The 19,976-nt window shown below is 45.2% G+C and overlaps 1 protein-coding gene across 1 annotated transcript in view; it reads right to left on the bottom strand.

The window, feature by feature from the left end:
- Nucleotides 1–293: 293 nt before the first annotated feature.
- The window catches only part of LOC147665773 (solute carrier family 12 member 6-like), a 164,512-nt gene continuing 144,829 nt past the window's right edge, over nt 294–19,976 (bottom strand). Inside the window, exon 8 of the mRNA XM_086949490.1 lies at nt 294–4,736. Coding sequence (XP_086805616.1) covers nt 4,645–4,736 — 92 coding nt within the window. The 3' untranslated portion in view covers nt 294–4,644. The remainder of the gene's footprint in view (nt 4,737–19,976) is intronic.

The raw sequence follows: 19,976 nt of genomic DNA, 5'->3' as shown, positions 1-19,976 counted from the left end.
AATGCACAGTAATGGCATTCATTGTAAAAGCATAGGCGTTCTAAAAAAATGCGGGGTAAAATGTGTTGTAAAGGCTTGTAAAGTATTTCCCTGCGTTGTTCCATCATATAACCGTTTGTAGATGCCTTTCATAAAAATTCCCAGTATCCCCGCCTTCTGCATGCGAATTAAAGCACACACTTCGCCACTGCTTTCCAGACGCAATCCTTGATGAGCTGTCTGTCACATGCACAGGGCCGTTTTCTGCACCGGTCAGTGGAGGATGCTTCTTTCAAATAACTCAATGACCAATGTTTTAATAAAAACGATTTATTAATTTTCCAGTTACACAATGACGTTGATGTACACAAAGAATATTGCTGGTCTGTAAAAATATCACAGTCCTAAAATAAATAACCCACCTGAATAAACTGGGAGGGAAAAGCATCATTGTTTTAGTCATATTTAAAATGCGTTCCCTTCCGTATCAATGTTTTTACAACATTTTTCCCATCACAGTCCCACCTGACCCCCAATAAACAAACTTAAACAGGGACGCAGAAATATTAGCATATGCCCCTATCGAGAAGAAATGATCCCTCGAACATGATAGCAAATATTGTACACACACAAACATTCAGACACCTAACGAAAATGTTCAGTGTTCCTTCTGCAAACCATGGGTAGCGGGTACCCTTCAACTGCCATATCACAGGGTTCATCAGCTGGGTGATTTAATATAAAGGAACCATCTGATAAAATACCTCTTCAGCGGGCACAAGGCTTTGTCCTTACAGAACAAAGGACACCTTTCCAGAGGAATAAAACATTTAAAGCCTGAAGGCCTTATCTTCAGAAGTTAAAATGCAGGGTTTTCTAAGGATGTAAGGCTTCGTATGCAAAGCGCAGAAGAGCTACCGGTCACAGTCTAAAACCCCTATCTTGCCAGGTAAAAGGCCAGTTCATTCGGAGGGCAGATAGCCTGGTCTTCAGAAGCTAAATGGTTTAGCCTACAAGGGCAGAAGGCCTTGCCATCAGGAGACAAAAGATCTCATCATCAAAAGACTCTTCTTTTTAGAGGACAGCAAATTTGGTCTTCAGAAGAAAGAAAGCCTGTTCTTTAAAATGCATCAGGATTTCAAGACTAATGTTCAGATCAATGCCTCACTTTCAGAAAACCAGTTAGGCAAAAAATCTAAATGTGGTACTTGCATTGCATAATGCCTTACATACAGCAGAGAGAATGCCGGTGAAAAGAGATAGTCTTCAAGAGATCATGACCTTGTCACCAGTTGGCATGGTCAACAGTGGATGAAAGCCTAGAAAGCAAAAGGTCCTTTTCTTTAAAGGAGAAAATACATGATCTTCAGAGGAGACTACATACTGGCCTTCAGAGGACTGAAAGCTTGTCCTTCAGAGGGCACGCAGTATATTGTTTAGAGGACAGAGGTCCTAGAAAATACAGAATATACCCATCAATTTTACAAGGTTAGGGCTGACTAAAAAGAACTACAAAAAAAGTGTACTGAATGGGACAACTACAAAGGTCGCAACCCCCACTGTTAAGTTACACAAAACAACTCAATTGTTTTTATTAAAAATTTTAATTGACATCTAGTTTGCTGAAATTGCTCTAAAAGGATATTACAATTGTTCAAAAGAACATTACAGGGCAATATTAAAAGAAGCTCAGAGCATTTGGTTTGAGCATGGTCTTTGTTTACAAAGGGCTTATTTAAGGCAGGTAGTGGGAAAAGGAGAAAGGACCTGGGTGGTGTTTCCTTTTTAATTTTCCCCATGCATCTGTGCAAATGAGGAAGATCCTAAAGGGAGGCACCACAGTGTGAAATTAGATGAGAGAGCCTAAGAACCTTGAAGTGTGAAAGTAAGAATCCAAAGTAAAGAAATCATTTTGAAAGTAGCAGAAATGTTAAGAAAGTAAATGAGGCATTAATTTAGCATAGATGTACAGGAAAATAAACACTAACAGAGACTAAGGAATTGAAAGGAACTTGGAAAGTATGAGAAGTAAAATAAGAAATGACTGATATGCAAAATTAAAAATTACAGAAAGAAATAAAATGTGAAATAATTTAACAAAGAAAAATCAAATCCAAATGAAAGCTATAAGTTAAAAATTAGCCAAGTGATTCCAAAGTGAAGGAATAAAATATAAGACAAATAAGAATCTCATAGGAACAGACACATACTTGACTTTGAACTCACTGATAAGTTTTAAAATCTCTTGGCTTAATTTTCTTTCACTAAGAAATATGTTGATATTCATAGTTTCCTATAATTCTTAGGTGACACTAAATAGAGGAATTGAATTTCTGTTCCAGTCAGATGAACTTCAGTTCACACTCACTCTGAAGCACAATGAATCAACTTGGATAGTGGGAGCAAGATCTTGTACTGATATCCTCTGTGCTCCATAATGGACATTAGCTCACAGTAACAGAGTGTCAAAGAAATCTAGAACATCTGCCCCTGTAGAATATCCATTAGCCTGATGGCTACCTCTTACAAGGGGGATGCACATCTTGGTCTTGACACCTAGTATGCCTCATGGAATGGATATGCTAATCATCTGCCATCTTGAGCCATGGCATAGAAATTTTTCAAGGATCTCTGTTCGCCTATGGACTGGACATCAACCTACACACCTGCTGACTACAAATAACAGAGACTTCCTAGACAAATCTGCCATGGCTCTCTGGAATGAGCAGCGGGTCATGCTTCTTGCCCTGTGGTTATGAGGGATACATTCTAAGCATCTTACATGCATATACATACATACATACAAACATACATCTCACATTCGACTATAGGGATCCTAAAGTGGTAGATGGTGGAAAGCCAGACTAATCCTCACAGCTTTCAGCAAGTCATTAACAATGAACACCAGCTGAGGTCCAGTCTACAATGCACAACCATGATGGAATTTCACTGCAGATATAGAGGCACAGCAAAACACTGAATTGGTTATTTCATAATAAGATCGCCAGATCCATTTGATGGTGTCCTCCAAGATGGAGTTAGTGGTCTCACATCAGTACAAAGTTGGCATATCCTACCACATCATTACAAAGTTGGCATATCCTACCACATCATTACAAAGTTGGCATATCCTACCACATCATTACAAAGTTGGCAGATCCTACAGGCAATCATAAAAACTAAGGTTCTATTTTTACAGACTCTAGATAATGCCCGATAGGGGTTTCCCACAAGACGGTAGTGCTGATAGAATGAATTGCTCTCCCAGTATACACTTCCTCGGACAGGTAAAGGAAACCAAATATCGCTCTTCTAAACACTGAAATGGCAAAATGGTTTAGGAATGTTTTTCATCTTCAGTGCCCTTATTGCACCTTTATCATACTATGTTTTTGGTGCCAGGCAGCTTTAGGGATGAGGAAAAAGTCCATCATCAGAGGGGAAACACATATGTTTATCAAACTGTGCAAATTAAAATATATATGTATATATTTGTTAAGGGACTGTAAGGTAACCTTCAGGGCGATAACCTGGTACTTTGTTTCAATTATTATAATCCTCTTGAGAAAACACCCTACCTACTTCAGCAGCATGTTGGGCTCAAAGCTCCACACTCACCTTTCAAAGACATGCCTTTTAAACTACAAACGTTGGCAGCTAAAAGATAGCGGTATAGGGCATGTAGATTTCTTTATCAAACTATCCAGAAATAAATACATTTTTATTGAATAGTGATACTTGTGCAGCAAAGAACAATGGCCACAAGTGTTGCTATTAGGCTCTTCCTAAACACCGTCAGCCCCTGTGTCTTCAGTCAATTCAGCAAAGGCCATTGAACTTTATTACTCTTAAGTTCTCAGGTTGAATATTACTGATCTTAAGGTGCAGTTTTCCACAACGTCCATGTTTTGTTTTCTTCTCCCCCAAGCAGTTCCCTCCCATTGCTAGTAGAAAAGTCAAAGAACCTGCCATCCCCCAACAAACAGGTAGCATTCAAATAAAAATGTAAAATTACAAATTTATACCCAGGAGAATCATAACCAATGTTCACAAGACTTTGAATTCAGGTTTGGGAGGTATCAATGACCCCAATCAGCTGAATGTCTTTCCCTTTGTAACAATGACCTCATCTGCTCTCGAGTTGTAGGTTGCTGATCAATGGGTCTGGGTAACCCAGCAGTGCATCCGGAGGAAGTACAGCTTCCATTGTGGAAACAAATAGCCACTCATCAGCAAAAAAAGGTAAAAAATAAAAATGATAAAGGCGATACTGTCCTTCATCAGCAAAACGGTCCTAAAACTATGTTTTCCATTGGCGATGAGGGCTATTCTCCATAACATAAAATTGTCTCTATGGCCCCAATTCAGTCGCACCACAGAAGTTTGATGTAACTGGTAAGAGCTGGTATTTCATTTGATGAAAGTAGAGAAACATCAAAGGGGAGACGCGCCTGTTGGCTGGTGTGCAGTGACCAACATGCAGGTCCCCAGAAAATGTATTCCTGGAAGTGAACATCTTTCTTATTAGCAGTTTGTAAGGCGTTTGCACTGAGAGCGCACATAAGTCTAACAGCAGCAGAGAATGGCCTCTGTAATCCTCCTGGCATTTTGATGTCCAGTTATGGGGATCTTTGATGATAAACAACTGAAATAGGAAATACTAGATTATGAGTAAATAGTTATGACCTCTGTGCCACCCCCGCGGACCAAAAGGACTCTCTCCAGACCTTCCGTAAGAACCTCCAAGAACTCCATATCTGACAAAGTAGGTGGTTAAGGATAAAAAGTAGATGCAGTAAGTACATTTGTGCCTAATGTAACATTTGCAAGTGCTGTTTATAATGGAACTAACATTCTCAATTACTCACCCTTCCACCACTCCAAACCCCACATTATCAGGCAGCGCAGCTTACAAAAAAAAAGAAAAAAAGTACTGTAGTGATGACAGCGTGTTAGACCTGACATCCTTGGCGTGGTTTTTCCCCCATCTTTTTGCCTCTGACTCATGTATTTTTGATGCTGTGCTGTATTTCGTTTTTGCTGGTTTAGATGCTTTGGACCCTCTGCCACTGCTGATCAGTGTCAGAGAGGGTAAGTGCTCCCTCTGTAAATTGTCATATTGATTGGGTATACCTGATTGGCATATTTGTATCACCATGAAGTCCCTAGTAAAGTGCACTGTGTGTGCCAGGGCTGGTGATGACAGATGCTACTAGTGGGCCTGCAGCGCAGATTGCGCCACCCACATGAGTAGCCCTAAAAAGATGTCTCAGGCCTGCCAGCGCAGGGCCTGTGTGCAGTCAGTGGACTGCCATGTCCGCCTGGCCAGTGTCCCCACTGGCTGGGCCTAACCCTTCCCTGTCTGTGCACACCAGTCACCCCTATGGAAGGCTCAAGGTACCCCCCTGGGCAGGGTGCAGTGCATGGATAAGGTAGAGTATGTACTAGTGCAGGTAACATGCTCTGGTAGTGAGCAGCAGCCATTTTGTGTGCTCACTGCTGTAAGGCTATCTTGCTTTATAGAGTAACATGGGGGAGGCTGGTCCCATTGGATCCCAGCCTATCTTCCCATAGGAACAAGATGGGACATAAGTGAATGATATCCCTGAACTCAGAATTTAATAACACATCTTTTAGTAAAGGTTGTTTTTAAATTCTGTGTTTGAGAATGGTACTTTTAGAAAGTGGCTGTTCTCTTGTCTAAACCTTTCTGTGTGCCTGGGACTGTTTGTGGATTGACTGTCTGGGTTGAGGATGACAGGGTCTGCAGAGCCCCCAGGGGGTTATCTGAGCCAGCCCGTGGATGAAAGGCAGCATCTGCTGCCAGGGAAGTGGGAGGAGATAGCATCTGATAGTGAAGGGCTGTGCATGCCTAACCTCAAAGCTGGCTCCACCTCCTGCTGGGCGACTGTCACCTCTGTCCCTGGGAATGGGAGGAAGAAGGAAACCAGAAACACCCCAGACCCCCAGCAACCCCCAGAACTGGTTTGGACCGGGCCCCCTTTGCACAAAGACTTCAAAAGACTTCAAAGGACTTCAAAGCCTTTTTGGGGTATAAGAGAAGGACCCCGGACTACAGAAAAGCAGATTCTACAATCAAGAGGAACCTCTGCCAGAAGAAGGACTGCTGAAGGAGCTGATGGAAGATTGCCTTGCTGTGTGCTTTAAGGGCTGACCTATCCTGCTATCCAACTGAAGGAGAGGAGAAGAAAGGGACTTTGCTGTGAGCTGTGACCCTGCCTGCATGAAACTGCTAAGACTTTGCTGTGTGCTGTGTCTGCAACCTGAATCTCCAAGGGCCTGAGAAGAGCTGGCTCCCTGTCTGCAACCCAGGAACATAAAGGTTGCCCCAGGCTACAAAAATCTGCTGTGCCCCCCTGAAGCTGCTGTGTGGCGAAGAGATCGTGAAACCGTGTGGTTTGCCTGCTTAGCGCACTGGCTGCTCTCTACTGCTTGAGAGTGCCGCGCTGACCCAGCCTGCTACGTGGCCAAGATCGACGTGTTCATCGACACGTGTGTGGGGCAGAACGGAGACCTGTGAGCCTCTCCAGCGCAAGGAGCGCTGTAAAACAATTGCTGGCCGTGTCACCGTCGCAGCCCGGGGTCAGTAACCCCCGTGGAAGTGCCCCGCATCTCTCCGGCGTTTGCGTGTGGAAAAACGAGCCCGCCGCGCTCTGATTGGGCGAGAGAGCCGAGCCCCCTCACCAGAGTCGCGACGGGATTGGCTGTTGCAGCGGAGCGTCATCAGCGAGGCCGCGCTGCTATTGGTTGGTGGCCTCGCGCTCAGAGGGGCTCGTCGTAAACGCCGCGACGGGATTGGCTGCCTCGACTGAAGCTGCCGAGGAGCCGAGGAAGCGCTGAGATCACCGCTGGGACCGGGGAAGATTGACCTGACCTCGCCGAGGGATTATTCTGCGTGCTCCAGCCCCCGGCCTGTCGTCTCTGCTCCCCGCTGCTCCTTGAAGGACGGAGAGCGGGCGGAGAGCATCCGGACACCGGCCGGGCTGGAGCGCGAGTGAGCGCTCGCCCGCGAGGTACGCCTGGGCGCCTGGAAGGATACCGACCACGAGGAAGGGAGTCCCCCTCCCAACGGCATTCCGGTGAAGCGCGCTGGAAGCGCGCAGGGTCCTTGACGCTAGGGGCCGGGTCCTGTGGCATTTTACAATGCTGGCATTGTTTTGACTGCTCGTTTTAAGAGCGTTTTAATCGTAAATCAGTGGCATATCTTTTTGCCAATTGAAGAGACTGAAAACATTTGTTTACATGAGAACTTCCTGAAATTAAGTACCACCAATTAAGATTAAGTGCATCATTTCTATACTAAAGTGATTATCCTGCAACTGCCTTATTTACATTGCTGCAACCAGATAAAGTTATATATATTTTTATAAAATATACTTACCTGTGTGGTCTCAGTTTGTGGTGGATTGGGGATTATTGTTGTGTTAAGTGCAAATATTATACACATTGCCTTGGGGATAAGCCTGCCTGCTCGCGCCAAGCTACCTAGAGGAGAGCGGAGGTTATCTACTGTGTGTATTCCTTCACCCTGACTAGTAGCAAGGGTCCCTACGTGGTCTAAGGTACTTATCTCTGCCAACTAGAGACCCCCAGATCTAACACAGCGCATATCCAAAATTGAAGGTCTCCTCCAATACAACACATACAACTTAAGTCTTTATACTCCAAGATGTAAATGGAAAGTCACCCATGAGGCTTCAGTAGTGAAAAATATCATTTACTTTCCTCTTAGTCTTCACTCTCCAGTTTTGTGTTACAGGTAGGTTTGACATATAAAATAAGCATTGCGAACAGGGGTGGAAGCCATGGAGTAATGAATGCTGACATGCAATGTTATCACTGACGTTGACGTCATGATGTCTCCGTTCCGTCCATTCCCCTGCCAATAACCGCCATAACAAAACTTCAACCCAATAGCCATCGGAGAACCACTCATGTGCGTGCCTTGCTTTCAAGTCGAGATATTGATGTTTGGAAAACGCGTATTGGCCTCCAAGACCGGATTACCTCTTAAAGCCTGGTTGTTGGCCCTTACTTGGCAATAAATTTGCCCCAAAACATACAGACATCTTTTATGTCGGTTCGCAACTGAGTGTAATCACAAGATATCTGATGTAATTTGCATTCTGAGTGTTTTTCTTTCTTTACCCTTCAAGAAACCAACAAAAAGAGGTATGTTAGCCTTTGGATTTCTCTACCAGGTAGCAGAGAGCCTGCCTCTGGTCAAATCTGTGACACTTTTCCTCCTCCATCACAGTGTGAGGTGGAGTAAAAAGGCTGCCAACAACCTCAATACGTGAAAGTGTGAAACAGCTTTAGGCAAGAACTTAGATCAGACGTATTACATCATCTTATATGGTAGAACCAGATTAAAGGGTTGATTTTAAGACATCACCTGCAACTCACATATTCTCCAGGAAAATGCAATAATTCACCAGAGTTCAAAGGAATACAATTCTATAGAGATCTCCCTTTTACACAGAATAAACAAAGGAGACTGATGCGAGCAGGAACCGGAGCGACGCCAAGCCCCAATAAAATTCCAGAAGAAAATGTGAACCTAAATCAAGGTCTAACGGAAGCCGTCTAAATTTGAAAGAGGAATCTTTGCAAAAGCACAATGAATGTCCTTTAATTTAAAAAAGAACAAGAATTATAACCAGTCAGGGTCCTGAGGAGAATCCAAAAGGAAAAAGAGGCTCGAAACGCATCGAAGGACAAACTTGGGGATTGTCTTCATTGTGTTTAAGTTGTACAGTAGACATGCAAAAAAGACTAAGTCTACTGTAACACAACTGGCTTAGAACACCCAAGGAATACTAGTAGCAAGAGGGTTTTCATAAATAATCATATCAACTACTACCTCTGCATTTTGTTCATTATCAAACTGGTCACATGAGTATGTGTCAATACATGTCACTATGGTATAAGTAATGTCAGAGTTTTGCAAAGTGTTGTATAGTGTAAAAAAGTGTATTTTTGAAAATCTCAATGTGGTTTAACAGATATGTTTAGATGTAAAAAAATTGCATAAAGGATCACAAAATAAGTTGTGAATAAACACACAGGTCAAGAAATGCATTTACTAGTCTGGGAGCAAAGTGTTCTTTGAATAATTACATCTAGGGTAATCTTTTTACTATGTGTTTTAAGGAGGCCCAACCCAGATGTTCCATTGGGCCCAATCCCCAGATATGTAACATGAATAAAGAAAAAACAATATATTACAGACAATATACGGAACTCATAATAGGTTGATGGGAAGAAAGAGGTAGCTCACTTTTACGGAAAAGATGTCTTAGAACCACTTGCCTACTGCTACATCGCCTTGAGGAATTGAATCCAGGCAGTAGTGTTGCGTAAAGGTATGCATATTCTTCCAGGTAGCTGTTCTGCAAATATCCTGGTTCCCTATATAATAATTGCTGAACAGCCTTTGACAGCGGAGTCCAAGCACTATGTCTGACGCCCGGGGGAGCTGCTTAATTCTGCTATTGAGGAGATCGGCCATGGTTCTTCCTTGACCGTCACCTACCCAGCTGGACTTTCCCGCCCCGTTTCCTTGTCTCGCCCCCCCCCCCCATCATATTTCTGTAATCCTGCTTTTTCCTTGCCTCATCATATTTCTGTAATTTCTGATTTTTCCTAGTCTCCTTTCGATCCATCTGTTCCCACTTAGCACTCTTTCTTTCTTTGGTCTTACTTCCTTGGCTCCTATCCCCTCTCACCTGAATCTTTCCCCTTGCCCGCTAGACCGCCTAGCCCCTATCCCTTTGTGCCCTTTGACTAAGCACTCATTCTCCCCTTGTTAGGGAGAGATCCAATATTTACACTCTGGAGTCTCAGCGAACCCGCTGAGAGAGTCCATAGCACCTTGGGAGCCACTCACAGTTGAGGTATGGTATGGCATCCCTTGCCAAAGCACTCCATCTCCCCTTTTTGCGGAAAGATCCAGTATGTAGGCCTTGGAGTCTCAGAGACCCCTCAGAGAGACCACTGCATTTAGGGAGCCTCTCGCTACAGAGATGGGGAAATGATACCACTTCCCCTAGGATCACAGCTTCCTGGACTTTGGACGCAGCTCTGAATGGTTTGTGACCACGTCACCCTCCCCCTCCTCTTTCCATGCTATGTCTCTCACCCTCCCCTCCTCCATTCTCTGTCTACTTCCCCTGTTCTCACCTTCCCCCTCCCCCAAATCTCTTCCCTGGCCTGTTATGTCCTTTTAGTCGGTTGCGACTTTATTTGTCACTATGTTGCCAGGCTCAAATAACTGAATAATCTTTGTAACGATGTAACCTGCAATTATGATCTGTTACTCATGTAACCTCAAAGAAGAACAAGGAGAACCCTACTCACATAGGAACCAGGGCATTAAATTATATCATGAAACAACAGCTCCTGTGGTATGGTACTATATAATATATTATTCAATGTATAGCTTAATAGCAGATTCTAAAGACACAAGAGGGCTGGCAGGGATGTCAAAAAGAAATACACCAACAATTTGAGACAATTCTCAATACTCAATAATATTAATAATCAATTATTTTAAGAGACCCGTATTCCTGAGGGTCGAAACGCCGTTGACGCCGCAAGGAATTGAACCAACAATTAGTGCCTAGGATTATGTATAGACACTAAAATAATTGATTATTAATATTTTGGTAATTTTCCTTCTTATTTGTTATTCTATGAGAAACCATTGTTCCTGTATTTAATGTATGTTGTTTGTATAGTTATTTTTTGGTTTCACATGTACACTTGGGACACTGTGCACCTCCTTTTTCTTGTGTTCGCATGATTATGTGACAAACTGAATACATTTGCATAATTTTGCAACTAATGTTTTGAAGTATATAAACAGTATTGAGAATTGTCTTAAATTGTTGGTGTATTTCTTTTGTCATCCCTGCCAGCCCTCTTGTGTCTTTAGAATCTGCTATTAAGCTATACATTGAATAATATATTATATAGTACCATACCACAGCAGCCGTTGTTTCATGATATAACTGTTACTCATGTAAAGCGCTCTGATACCTCTGGGTGTAGCCAGCACTATATAAAACCTTTTAGATAAATAAATACAATCCTGGAGAGCCGGCAGACCTGTAAACAGCGCCGTTGAGGTTGAAATAGTCCTTGTAGAGTGAGCATGCACAGAAGTATGTAACAGTTGTCCTGCTGCTTGGTGACAGAAGAGAAATGCATCAGATATCCATCTAGCTATGCACTGTTTGGAAAAAGGTTGCCCCTTTCGTGGTGCACTGTAAGCGACAATTGGTTAGACTTAAAAAAGCTCTGGTTCCTGTCTATGTAGAACTTGATGAACCTCTTGATGTCCAAGAGTGAAAAGCCCTTTCAATCGGTGTTAAAGGGTTTGGAAAGAAAGTCTTCAAAATCAGCGGCTCATTGAGGAGGAAGTCCGAAGGGACTTTAGGTATAAACAATGGGGTTGTACGTAGGATTATCCTGTCCGCTCTAAATTGTAGAAAGGGTTCTTGAATAGTGAGGGCTTGGATCTCACTGTGTTGTATGGCGTTCTAGGATCCGAGCAAATTTTCCCCGATTTATGCCCTTATATAGGCACAATTCACATTGCCCTAATATAGGCATATACATTATACCCATATTTAGACATAGCCCATGCAGTCCAAATACAGGCATGGCTACTTCTACCCGTACCAAAACGTCACAACAATTTCTTGGAAAATCGGCCTAAGCAGTCAGGGACCTCCCCTTGCTTGAATAGTGATTTGTTCAAGAACTCATGGAGTTTACAAAGAACTACCATTCCCTTGGGGTTCTTTACTGACGTTATTATACCCAACTTTACGTCAAACTAGGTACCTTCAAGGTATAAATATGCCTCCACTTGCTCTAGCAAGACACGGTGGTTCAGAGCAGTTCGACTATCTACTTGCCCGACGCAGCTCGCTACAGCAAGTGCCGAAGGAAGCCGACCCTCCAGCTGACCCACTGATCGAGAAGCTGTCCTTTCTCTCACTGAGAATCCAGCTCCAGTGTTTCCAAGCGCCCCTCACGGGGGTTTGGGAAATTGAGTTCTGAGACAGAGATGCCAGACCTCCTTCATTCTAAACTAAGGTATGGAGCTGATTAGACCCTAAGAGAAATCTTGGATAGATTCTTGGCAAAGAAACTAAACCTATGCTACACCACACTTACTTCTTCCCTAGTTTTAAGACTTAGGTTAGGTACGTTGTGGTAGGCGTATTTTAGAAGCACCAGTTGAGTACTTTTAGCCTTCGTTATTTATGTATTTATTTATCTATGGTTTAGAAACCATACAATGCTTTTACAGTATTATTTTATAATACTCTTCTCGCTGTACGCATTATACTTTGCAGCCTGCATTACGATTGTAGCAGTTCACTTTACTTGTATGAGAAAGAAGACTGCTCAATAAATCTTTTTAATGAAAACGCCTGCCTCTCTATTTTCTCTGCACCTCTGATGAAATGAAGCATGCACGATTGACTGAGTAAAATATCTATCTATTGTTTCCACGACTCTGAAGATACGTTTATTCTGGGGGAAACAAAGTTGTCATGTTTATGTGGTTGTCAGAAACTAATCCCTTCTTGTGTATTCGAGAACGTTTCTAGTGACCTCTGAGCTAGCTGGCCCCCACAATTAAGTTTAATATATTCGATAGAGACCTTGTCGACATAAGTCCTACGTCACATCTATAGGATATATTATTCCAATGCGCAGAGCCTGTTGGGAATATAGGAACTACACTACAACTGACCCATCTGGCAGACATCCGGGCCTTAAGGAGGGCAACCTTCCAGGACAGATAGTTTAAACTCGCTCTGTGAATGGGCTCATGAGCTGTGATAAAACCGTGTTTAGATGCCAAGATGACTGGAGGCAAGATCCTAAATAAGCCTTTGAGAAACTGTTTGATTATTCTGGAGGATGATAATAATAAAGGTGACCTGGGTGATCGTTTGAATTGAGAAATGGCCGCGCGGTGAACTCTGGTGGATGCATGAGCTAAACCTGAATGTGCCAATTATAATAAGTATGGTTACATCTGTTCAGGTGACTAGGACAGTGGGTGTATCCTCTCCTGTTGACACTATAAACAAAATCGCTTCCACTTGTGAAAATAAGTTTTGTTAATACTGTCTGCTATGGCCGTGGAAAGTATCTCAATACATTCTGGATGGATGGTCAGATGGGCGAATTCATTGTGCTCCGGAGCCATGCCGATAAGTGAAGAGACTCAGGATCTGGTTGCAGGACTTGACCCTCGCTTATTGTTGGGAGATAAGGTGAGACTCTCAATCGGATGTGAGATTTCTCCAACAGCAGGAGGAGTTCTGCAGCTCCAATGTGGCGAGGCCACATTGGGGCTATCAGTATCAACATGCAAAGTTCTATCTTCATCTTTGTGAGAACCTTTGGAATCAGGGGAATGGGCGAAAAGGTGCAAGCAAAGATTCTAGACCGTGCCATAGAAAATGCATTCCCCCACAATTCCGGATGGTGAAGCCAGCTTGCAAAGAATCAGCATTTGGTGTTCTGTGGGTTCGAGAAGCGGTTGAGACTGGGTTTTCCCCACTGTGAGAATATGTGGTTGACTTCTTCTTGATCTAGTTCCCACTCATGGCAAGATGACCTCAATCTGCTGAGAGTGCCTGCCATCTCATTTGCTTTCCTGGGATATGCTCTGCTCTTTCAGATGGCCCAATTCCAGATGACTTGTGACTTTTGAGAGAGGAGAAGTGATCTCACACCCCCTTGTTTGTTTATGTAGTGTATTGTATTGTTGTTGTATTGTCCGTTCTTATGAGAACTTATGTTTTCTTTATCTTGGGGAGGAAAGCTTGCAAGGCCAGATGTACTGCCTTGAGCTCGAGCAGACTGATGTGAAAACGCTGATGAGGCTTCTGCCACTTGCTGCTGACCTATAGGTCTTGAAAGTATGCTCCGGTCCCTTCAAGGAAGCACCGGTGGTAATGACCAACAGAGAGGATTGAGCTAGGAATGAAAAACCGTCTGAGAGTTGTCTGCTGTGCCCACCAAGCTAGGGCTTTGGCCATGGCTTGAATGACTTTGATAAGATTGTCTAACAAACCTGTCGCTTGTACCCATTGGAGGTCTAGTTTTTCCAGGAGGGGTTGCATCCTTAGCCGGCAGAACGGAACTAGAGGAATGCCTGATGACATCATCCCTAATATTGACTTGTAGACGAGTACTGAAAGAGACTCTTTTTTTCTGAATGGACTTTGCTAATGTTGTTAGCTTTACATTTGTTTCTTATGTGGGGCAGGCTTTTTTGGTTACAGCCTTAATGTTGATCCCAATAAGTTTATAGTTCTTGATGGTTGTGGGCTTGACTTTGTCCAATTCAGAGTGAGACTTAGCTCGATGAACAGACCTATGCAAGCATTTGTTGATTTGTGTGCTGCTTGACTGGAATGGGCATTGAAGAGCCAGTCATCCAAATATGGGAACACCTGGTGTTTGTGTTTCCTTAGGAAAGCTGCTACCGGAGTGAGCCACTGTAAATATACTGGGGGCTGATTTCAGACCAAAAGGAAAAACCTTAAACTGGTAGTGGCTGACAGCTACTGTGAACCTTCGGAATTTACTGTGGGAAAGAAGGATGGAGACGTGAAAATATGCATCCTGCAGGTCGAGAGTTGTTTAGAGGTAAGAGAATGTTTTGTTATGTTACCATGCAGAATGATTGTTTTTTGAGATATTCTTAACACGTTTTGCGAATCAGGAAGAAACAGGAATAGAATCCCTTACCTAGTTGGGAAAGAGACCACCTCTATTGCTCCCTTCCGAAAGATGGTCTTGACCTCCAATTTAAGCAGTTGTAGATGTTTGGGAATGGAAGAGTGCAGTGGTTTCTGAACGAATTCTAGGGTGTGACCGAATTGTACAAGGTCTAGGATCCATTGGTCCGATGTTACCTCTTGACAATGTTGGATGACCTGGGATATTCTTCTAGTCTGAATACTGAGGAGATAGGAATAGCCGGAGCCTGTGACAGGTCATTGGGGGAGGCCAGCGTCCTTTACCTGACGTGTTGCTATTCCTCTAGGTGCAGGTCTGCTGTAGGACGCTTGAGGTGGTTGTCTGTGGGAATAAAGCAGTGGAAACTGCTGGGAGGTAGATGTGTAGGAGGAATATCAGTATTGGTGATAACCAATGTTCCCTCTAATTGTTTTCCTCTGTGTGCGGCAGTTTAGGGTCTCTGTGCGCTGCAGCCATGGCTATGTGCGCCAGAAACCAGACTACGCGTGTGTGCAGCGCCAAATATCCCTCCAAACTTTTGTTGAAAATACTGTGCTTTTCAACACCCACGGCGCCACATTAAGGGTCTTAAGACAGATTTGCAATTTGGATACACAGAGGCTTATGCTTGTTTAAATCCGCTGAGTGACGTTAACCATGGTTATGGAATGAGGCTATGTCATCTAGAAGTGCGTTCACACTTTGGTTTTCTTTCGAGGCAGCTATCATTTTGCCCGGCTGTTGCTCCGCTGCTTTTATACGTCGGTTACGTCTTTCTGGGTCCCTTGATTTCTGACCGTGCACCGGCGCTGAAATGTTGCTCATGCACATTCGGTATAGCTGCGGTTTCTCTCCGTTGTCGCCTCCTTTGAAACAACAGCTGTCGCCAAAGCAGGGATGAGAAATCCCAGCCTGTGGTTGGCTAGGGCGGTGGGTGGCGCATGAAGTGAAGGCCGAGAGAGAGGAGTTACAGTGTCACTGGTCCGATCACAAGGAGCTGGTGTTGGTGGATATCTATGGCCTGCCAGCTGCTGTGAGGCATACTGTGGGAGGGGTGGCACCATGCCACCAGAGCTCAGCTACTACTGACAACGGCGCAGTTCCTCTTCGTCCCACCTTCACCCTCCACCCTCGGTTCTCTTTTTGGCACTTAATCCCTAATCGGCCTGCCTCCGCCCTGGCTTCTGTCTCATGGTCACCTGTCCCACAATTCTCTCTGATGCCCAACCTCTTCTGGTGTGCTAATAATAATAGCAGGAACAATAATGTGTTTTTGTATAGCCCTTTATATACCACGCCTCATTTATAAGGACTGGAAATAGGAAGCAATATTATACAATCATATAAACTCCAAATGCATGTGGCTGTGGGCAGTGAGCATTTTTTTTAACTTCGGGGTGATGCATGGCTACATTGTTCCAGGCCCTCCGTGCCCCATCATCACAGCTATTCCAAGATATCAGCATACTCTTTCTTTCACATAAAGAAAACTCTGACATTCTAAAAGTATTACTTCTTGTAGGTGTGCAAATTTCTGAATATTAAAACAGATATTATATACAGTATTTTATATCAGAGAGACCCCCCTGGGGCCAAATTCTGAAACATTTTCAGGCCCACAGGAGTACAGGGGCCGCATTGACTCCCGCAAGACTCCAGCAGGATGGGAAAAACATTATAAAACAAGAATTTGCAGTGCAATAGGTCACACATTTACGACGAGTTTGAGCTACTGGTATTGTAAATGACAATGCCTTTTATTTATGTGTTGACTTTTTCTTCAGGCATTTGCCAGTTGTCTGGTGCTCATTGGATGCTCTCTATCTATTCTCTTACTGAATACCAGGTCAGCGGTCAAGCACCATCATGAGCTCTTTGTCTTGCTCGATTCTGAGAAGCCTGACCTACTGCTCCTGACCGAAACCTGGTTCTGCGACTCTTCCCTTCCCGTTCTCTTGGCTACCCTCCCCTCTTCCTACGTGGCCTTACGCGCCGATCGTCCGGCAGGTAGGGTTGGCGGTGGAGTGGTGATGATCGCTCGGTCGGAACTAAATTTTCAAACCATCCCCTCTCCCCCCATTCCTTCCACCGAATTCCTTACAGTTCGCTCCCTCGCCTTCTCCCCCCCCATTACCTGTCTCCTAATGTACCGTCCTCCCCAGTCTTTGCCTCTGTTCTTGCCGGCTTTCCAAGACCTACTGGCCAACATGGTGGTCAACTACGCATCAGTCCTGGTACTTGGGGATTTCAATTACTGGCCCTCGGACCCATCTGAGTGCACAGCCTCAAAAGAATTCACTGAGTCCCTCTCATCTTTAAATTTTATGTCGCACATCTCTGTCCCCACTCACTCTCATGGTCACATACTTGACCAGGTCTGGTCCCTTAATCTCTCAGTCTCCCCGGTGACGGTTTCCCCCTGCCCTTGGTCCGATCACGCCCTTATTTCTTTCTCCATCTCTCTCTACCAGGTACCCAAAGTCCCCCACGCCAAAAATACCTGGGCGCGGAATTGGAACAGAGTCGACTTTCCCACCCTGACGTCTCACCTGCAGAACTCTTCCCCGTCCCTTTCCGGCCTTCCGTCCGACTCTCAAGCCAACACTATTAACACCTGGCTGGCTAGAGGTTGCGACTCAGTGGCTCCCCTGCGTCGCATCTCCGTTCGGCGACCCAAGGAATCTAATAGGTGGTTTAATGACCACCTAAAAGAACTAAAATTGGCCACCCGACAGGCAGAAAGGCACTGGAGGAAAAATTACTGTCCCTCACTAAAAACTCTCTACCTGTCATCACTCGCCGACTACAAGACCGCAATCCTCGCCGCCAAATCCTCTTACTTCTCAACAAAAATAATGTCTGCCGAAAATAAACCTAGGGAGATCTTCGGCATCGTGCAGGACTTGGCCTACTCCGATAGGGCTTCACCTCAGATCCCCCCATCTCAGCCTCTTTGCAACCAACTAAATACCTACTTTCTTGACAAGATCACTACCATCAAGGCCAACATCCCCCCCCCTCGTCTGCCTTTGTTGACCCTTCTCCTCCTGCTATTCAAAACCTTCTCACCGCCATCCCTCCCCTCACTGAAGAAGCATTTCTGGAGATGATCCCCAGAGTGAAATCAGGTTCTCCGGCAGATATCTGTCCAGCGCGTATCCTCCAACAAATTTACTCCTCTTGTCCTGAACCCCCTATTGCCTTCCTTAACAGCTCCCTAGCGCAGAGAGTAGTGACCCCTATGCTCAAATCAGCCACCATAGTGCCCATTCTAAAGAAGCCTGGCGCTGACCCATCCATCTCAGCCAACTACCGCCCCATTTCCCTGCTGCCCTACCTGGGCAAGGTGCTGGAGCGCCATGTCACCGCAGTTCTCAGCACCCACGTAGAGGCCAATGGGGCACTGGCTTCCCGCCAGGCAGGCTTTCGACCGAGGCACTCGACAGAATCAGTCGTGGTATCAGTCCTGGACAACCTCAGGAAGGGTATGGATCACAACAAACACCAGGCGCTGGTACTCCTCGATCTCTCCGCCGCATTTGACACGGTAGACCATACCATCCTATTGTCCCGTGTCAAGGCGGCTGGAATTGAGGGTTCCGCCCTGGTGTGGCTTTCCTCCTTCCTGAGGGACCGCACCCAGGCGGTCCGGCTAGGTGACTTCACAACCACCCCACTCCCCATCACGTGCGGTGTCCCCCAGGGTTCTTCCTTGTCTCCCCTACTATTTAATCTTTACATCTTTCCCCTCATCTTCGCTCTTCAGCAGCTGGAGGTCACCGTGTTTAACTACGCAGATGACCTCCAGCTCATCTTTGATCTATCCTCTTCCCCCCTCTCTGTCTCCAGTTTTCAGCACACCATGACATTCATCAGGGACTGGATGAACCACAACCATCTTAAGTTGAACCCGGACAAGACCGAGTTGGTTCTTACCGGTGGTTCTTCCAGTCCCTGGAACTCCCTCTTCTGGCCCCAAACCCTCGGTCCCGCCCCCACCCCCTCAACCACGGTGAAAACACTGGGGGTTAAAATGAATAATCAGCTCACCCTTCACTCTCAAATCAGCTCTGTAGTTTCCTCCTGCTTCCTTACCCTTCGAACCATCCGCACTGTCGCCCGTTTCTTCACCCCCCAGGCACTCAAAATGATCATGGCCGCTCTCGTGATATCACGGCTGGACTATGCCAACGCCGTCTATAATGGCATACCAGCATACAGCCTAAGGAGGCTACAGCTGGTTCAAAACCAAGCTGCCCGGCTGGTTTTTGGTCTCCCACGCTTTCACCATTCCACACCCCTCCTCAGGGAGCTTCATTGGCTACCTGTCAAGGAACGTTCTCGGTTCAAAACCGCCTGTATGGTTTTCCAGGCCCGTCAAGGCACCGCCCCTGCCTTCATCTCTTCACTTATAAAAGAATACGTTCCCCCAAGAGAACTTCGATCCTCCACCAAGTCCCTTCTTCAAATCCCACGCTTCAGACGCAAAAAGTGGGGTGGGTCCAACTTTTCCACCTTGGCCCCCACTCTCTGGAACTCCCTCCCTGACCACCTTCGTGCTTCCACCCATTACGTATCCTTCCGCAAGGAATTGAAAACGTTTCTTTTTAAACAGGCTTTCCCTGTGTAACCCTCCCTTCCCGGCTCTATTACCGGCTCTCACTTTTGTCTCTGGAGCCAATACCCTCCACTAGCGCCAAGAAACCGTCAGGTGCACGCCGCGCTCTACAAATGTTTTAAATTAGAAATTAGAAATTAGGTGTGTATTCAAGCTGGTATGCTAATAAGAAAGATAACACGGGCATCTGGGTACTGGAAGGTGTCCCGCTAATTGCACAGTGTGTGATATGGCTTCTGTCTCAGTGATCGCGGCAAGGCTATGGCTACCTGTGAGTGGGGGAACTCACTGTCCATCCTTAAAAACAATGGAGGCGGGCTGGGGCCACCGGGCGGTAAACTCATATTCCAGTGGCCCACAGTGGTTCGTGCCCTGATCTTGCCAGTGCCTGCAGCCTCCTGGGTGGCCTTGGCAGAGTCTGTATCGCTGCCGCCAATGGCAATGGATAGGCATAACCACCGCAATCGGACTCCCATCTGCAGCTGAAATATGTTAAATTTACCAGCCTGTGTCTCGCACCACGCGATCAGGTGCTAGCTGGTAGTAATGCTCAGGTGTAATAGGTGGCCGGACCGGCGCC

This window comes from Lissotriton vulgaris, unplaced genomic scaffold (genome assembly GCF_964263255.1).
Source record: "Lissotriton vulgaris unplaced genomic scaffold, aLisVul1.2 SCAFFOLD_622, whole genome shotgun sequence".
Lineage (NCBI taxonomy): Eukaryota > Metazoa > Chordata > Amphibia > Caudata > Salamandridae > Lissotriton > Lissotriton vulgaris.
Note: the sequence above shows the minus strand (reverse complement) of the source record. Positions and strands in the feature narration are given on the sequence as shown.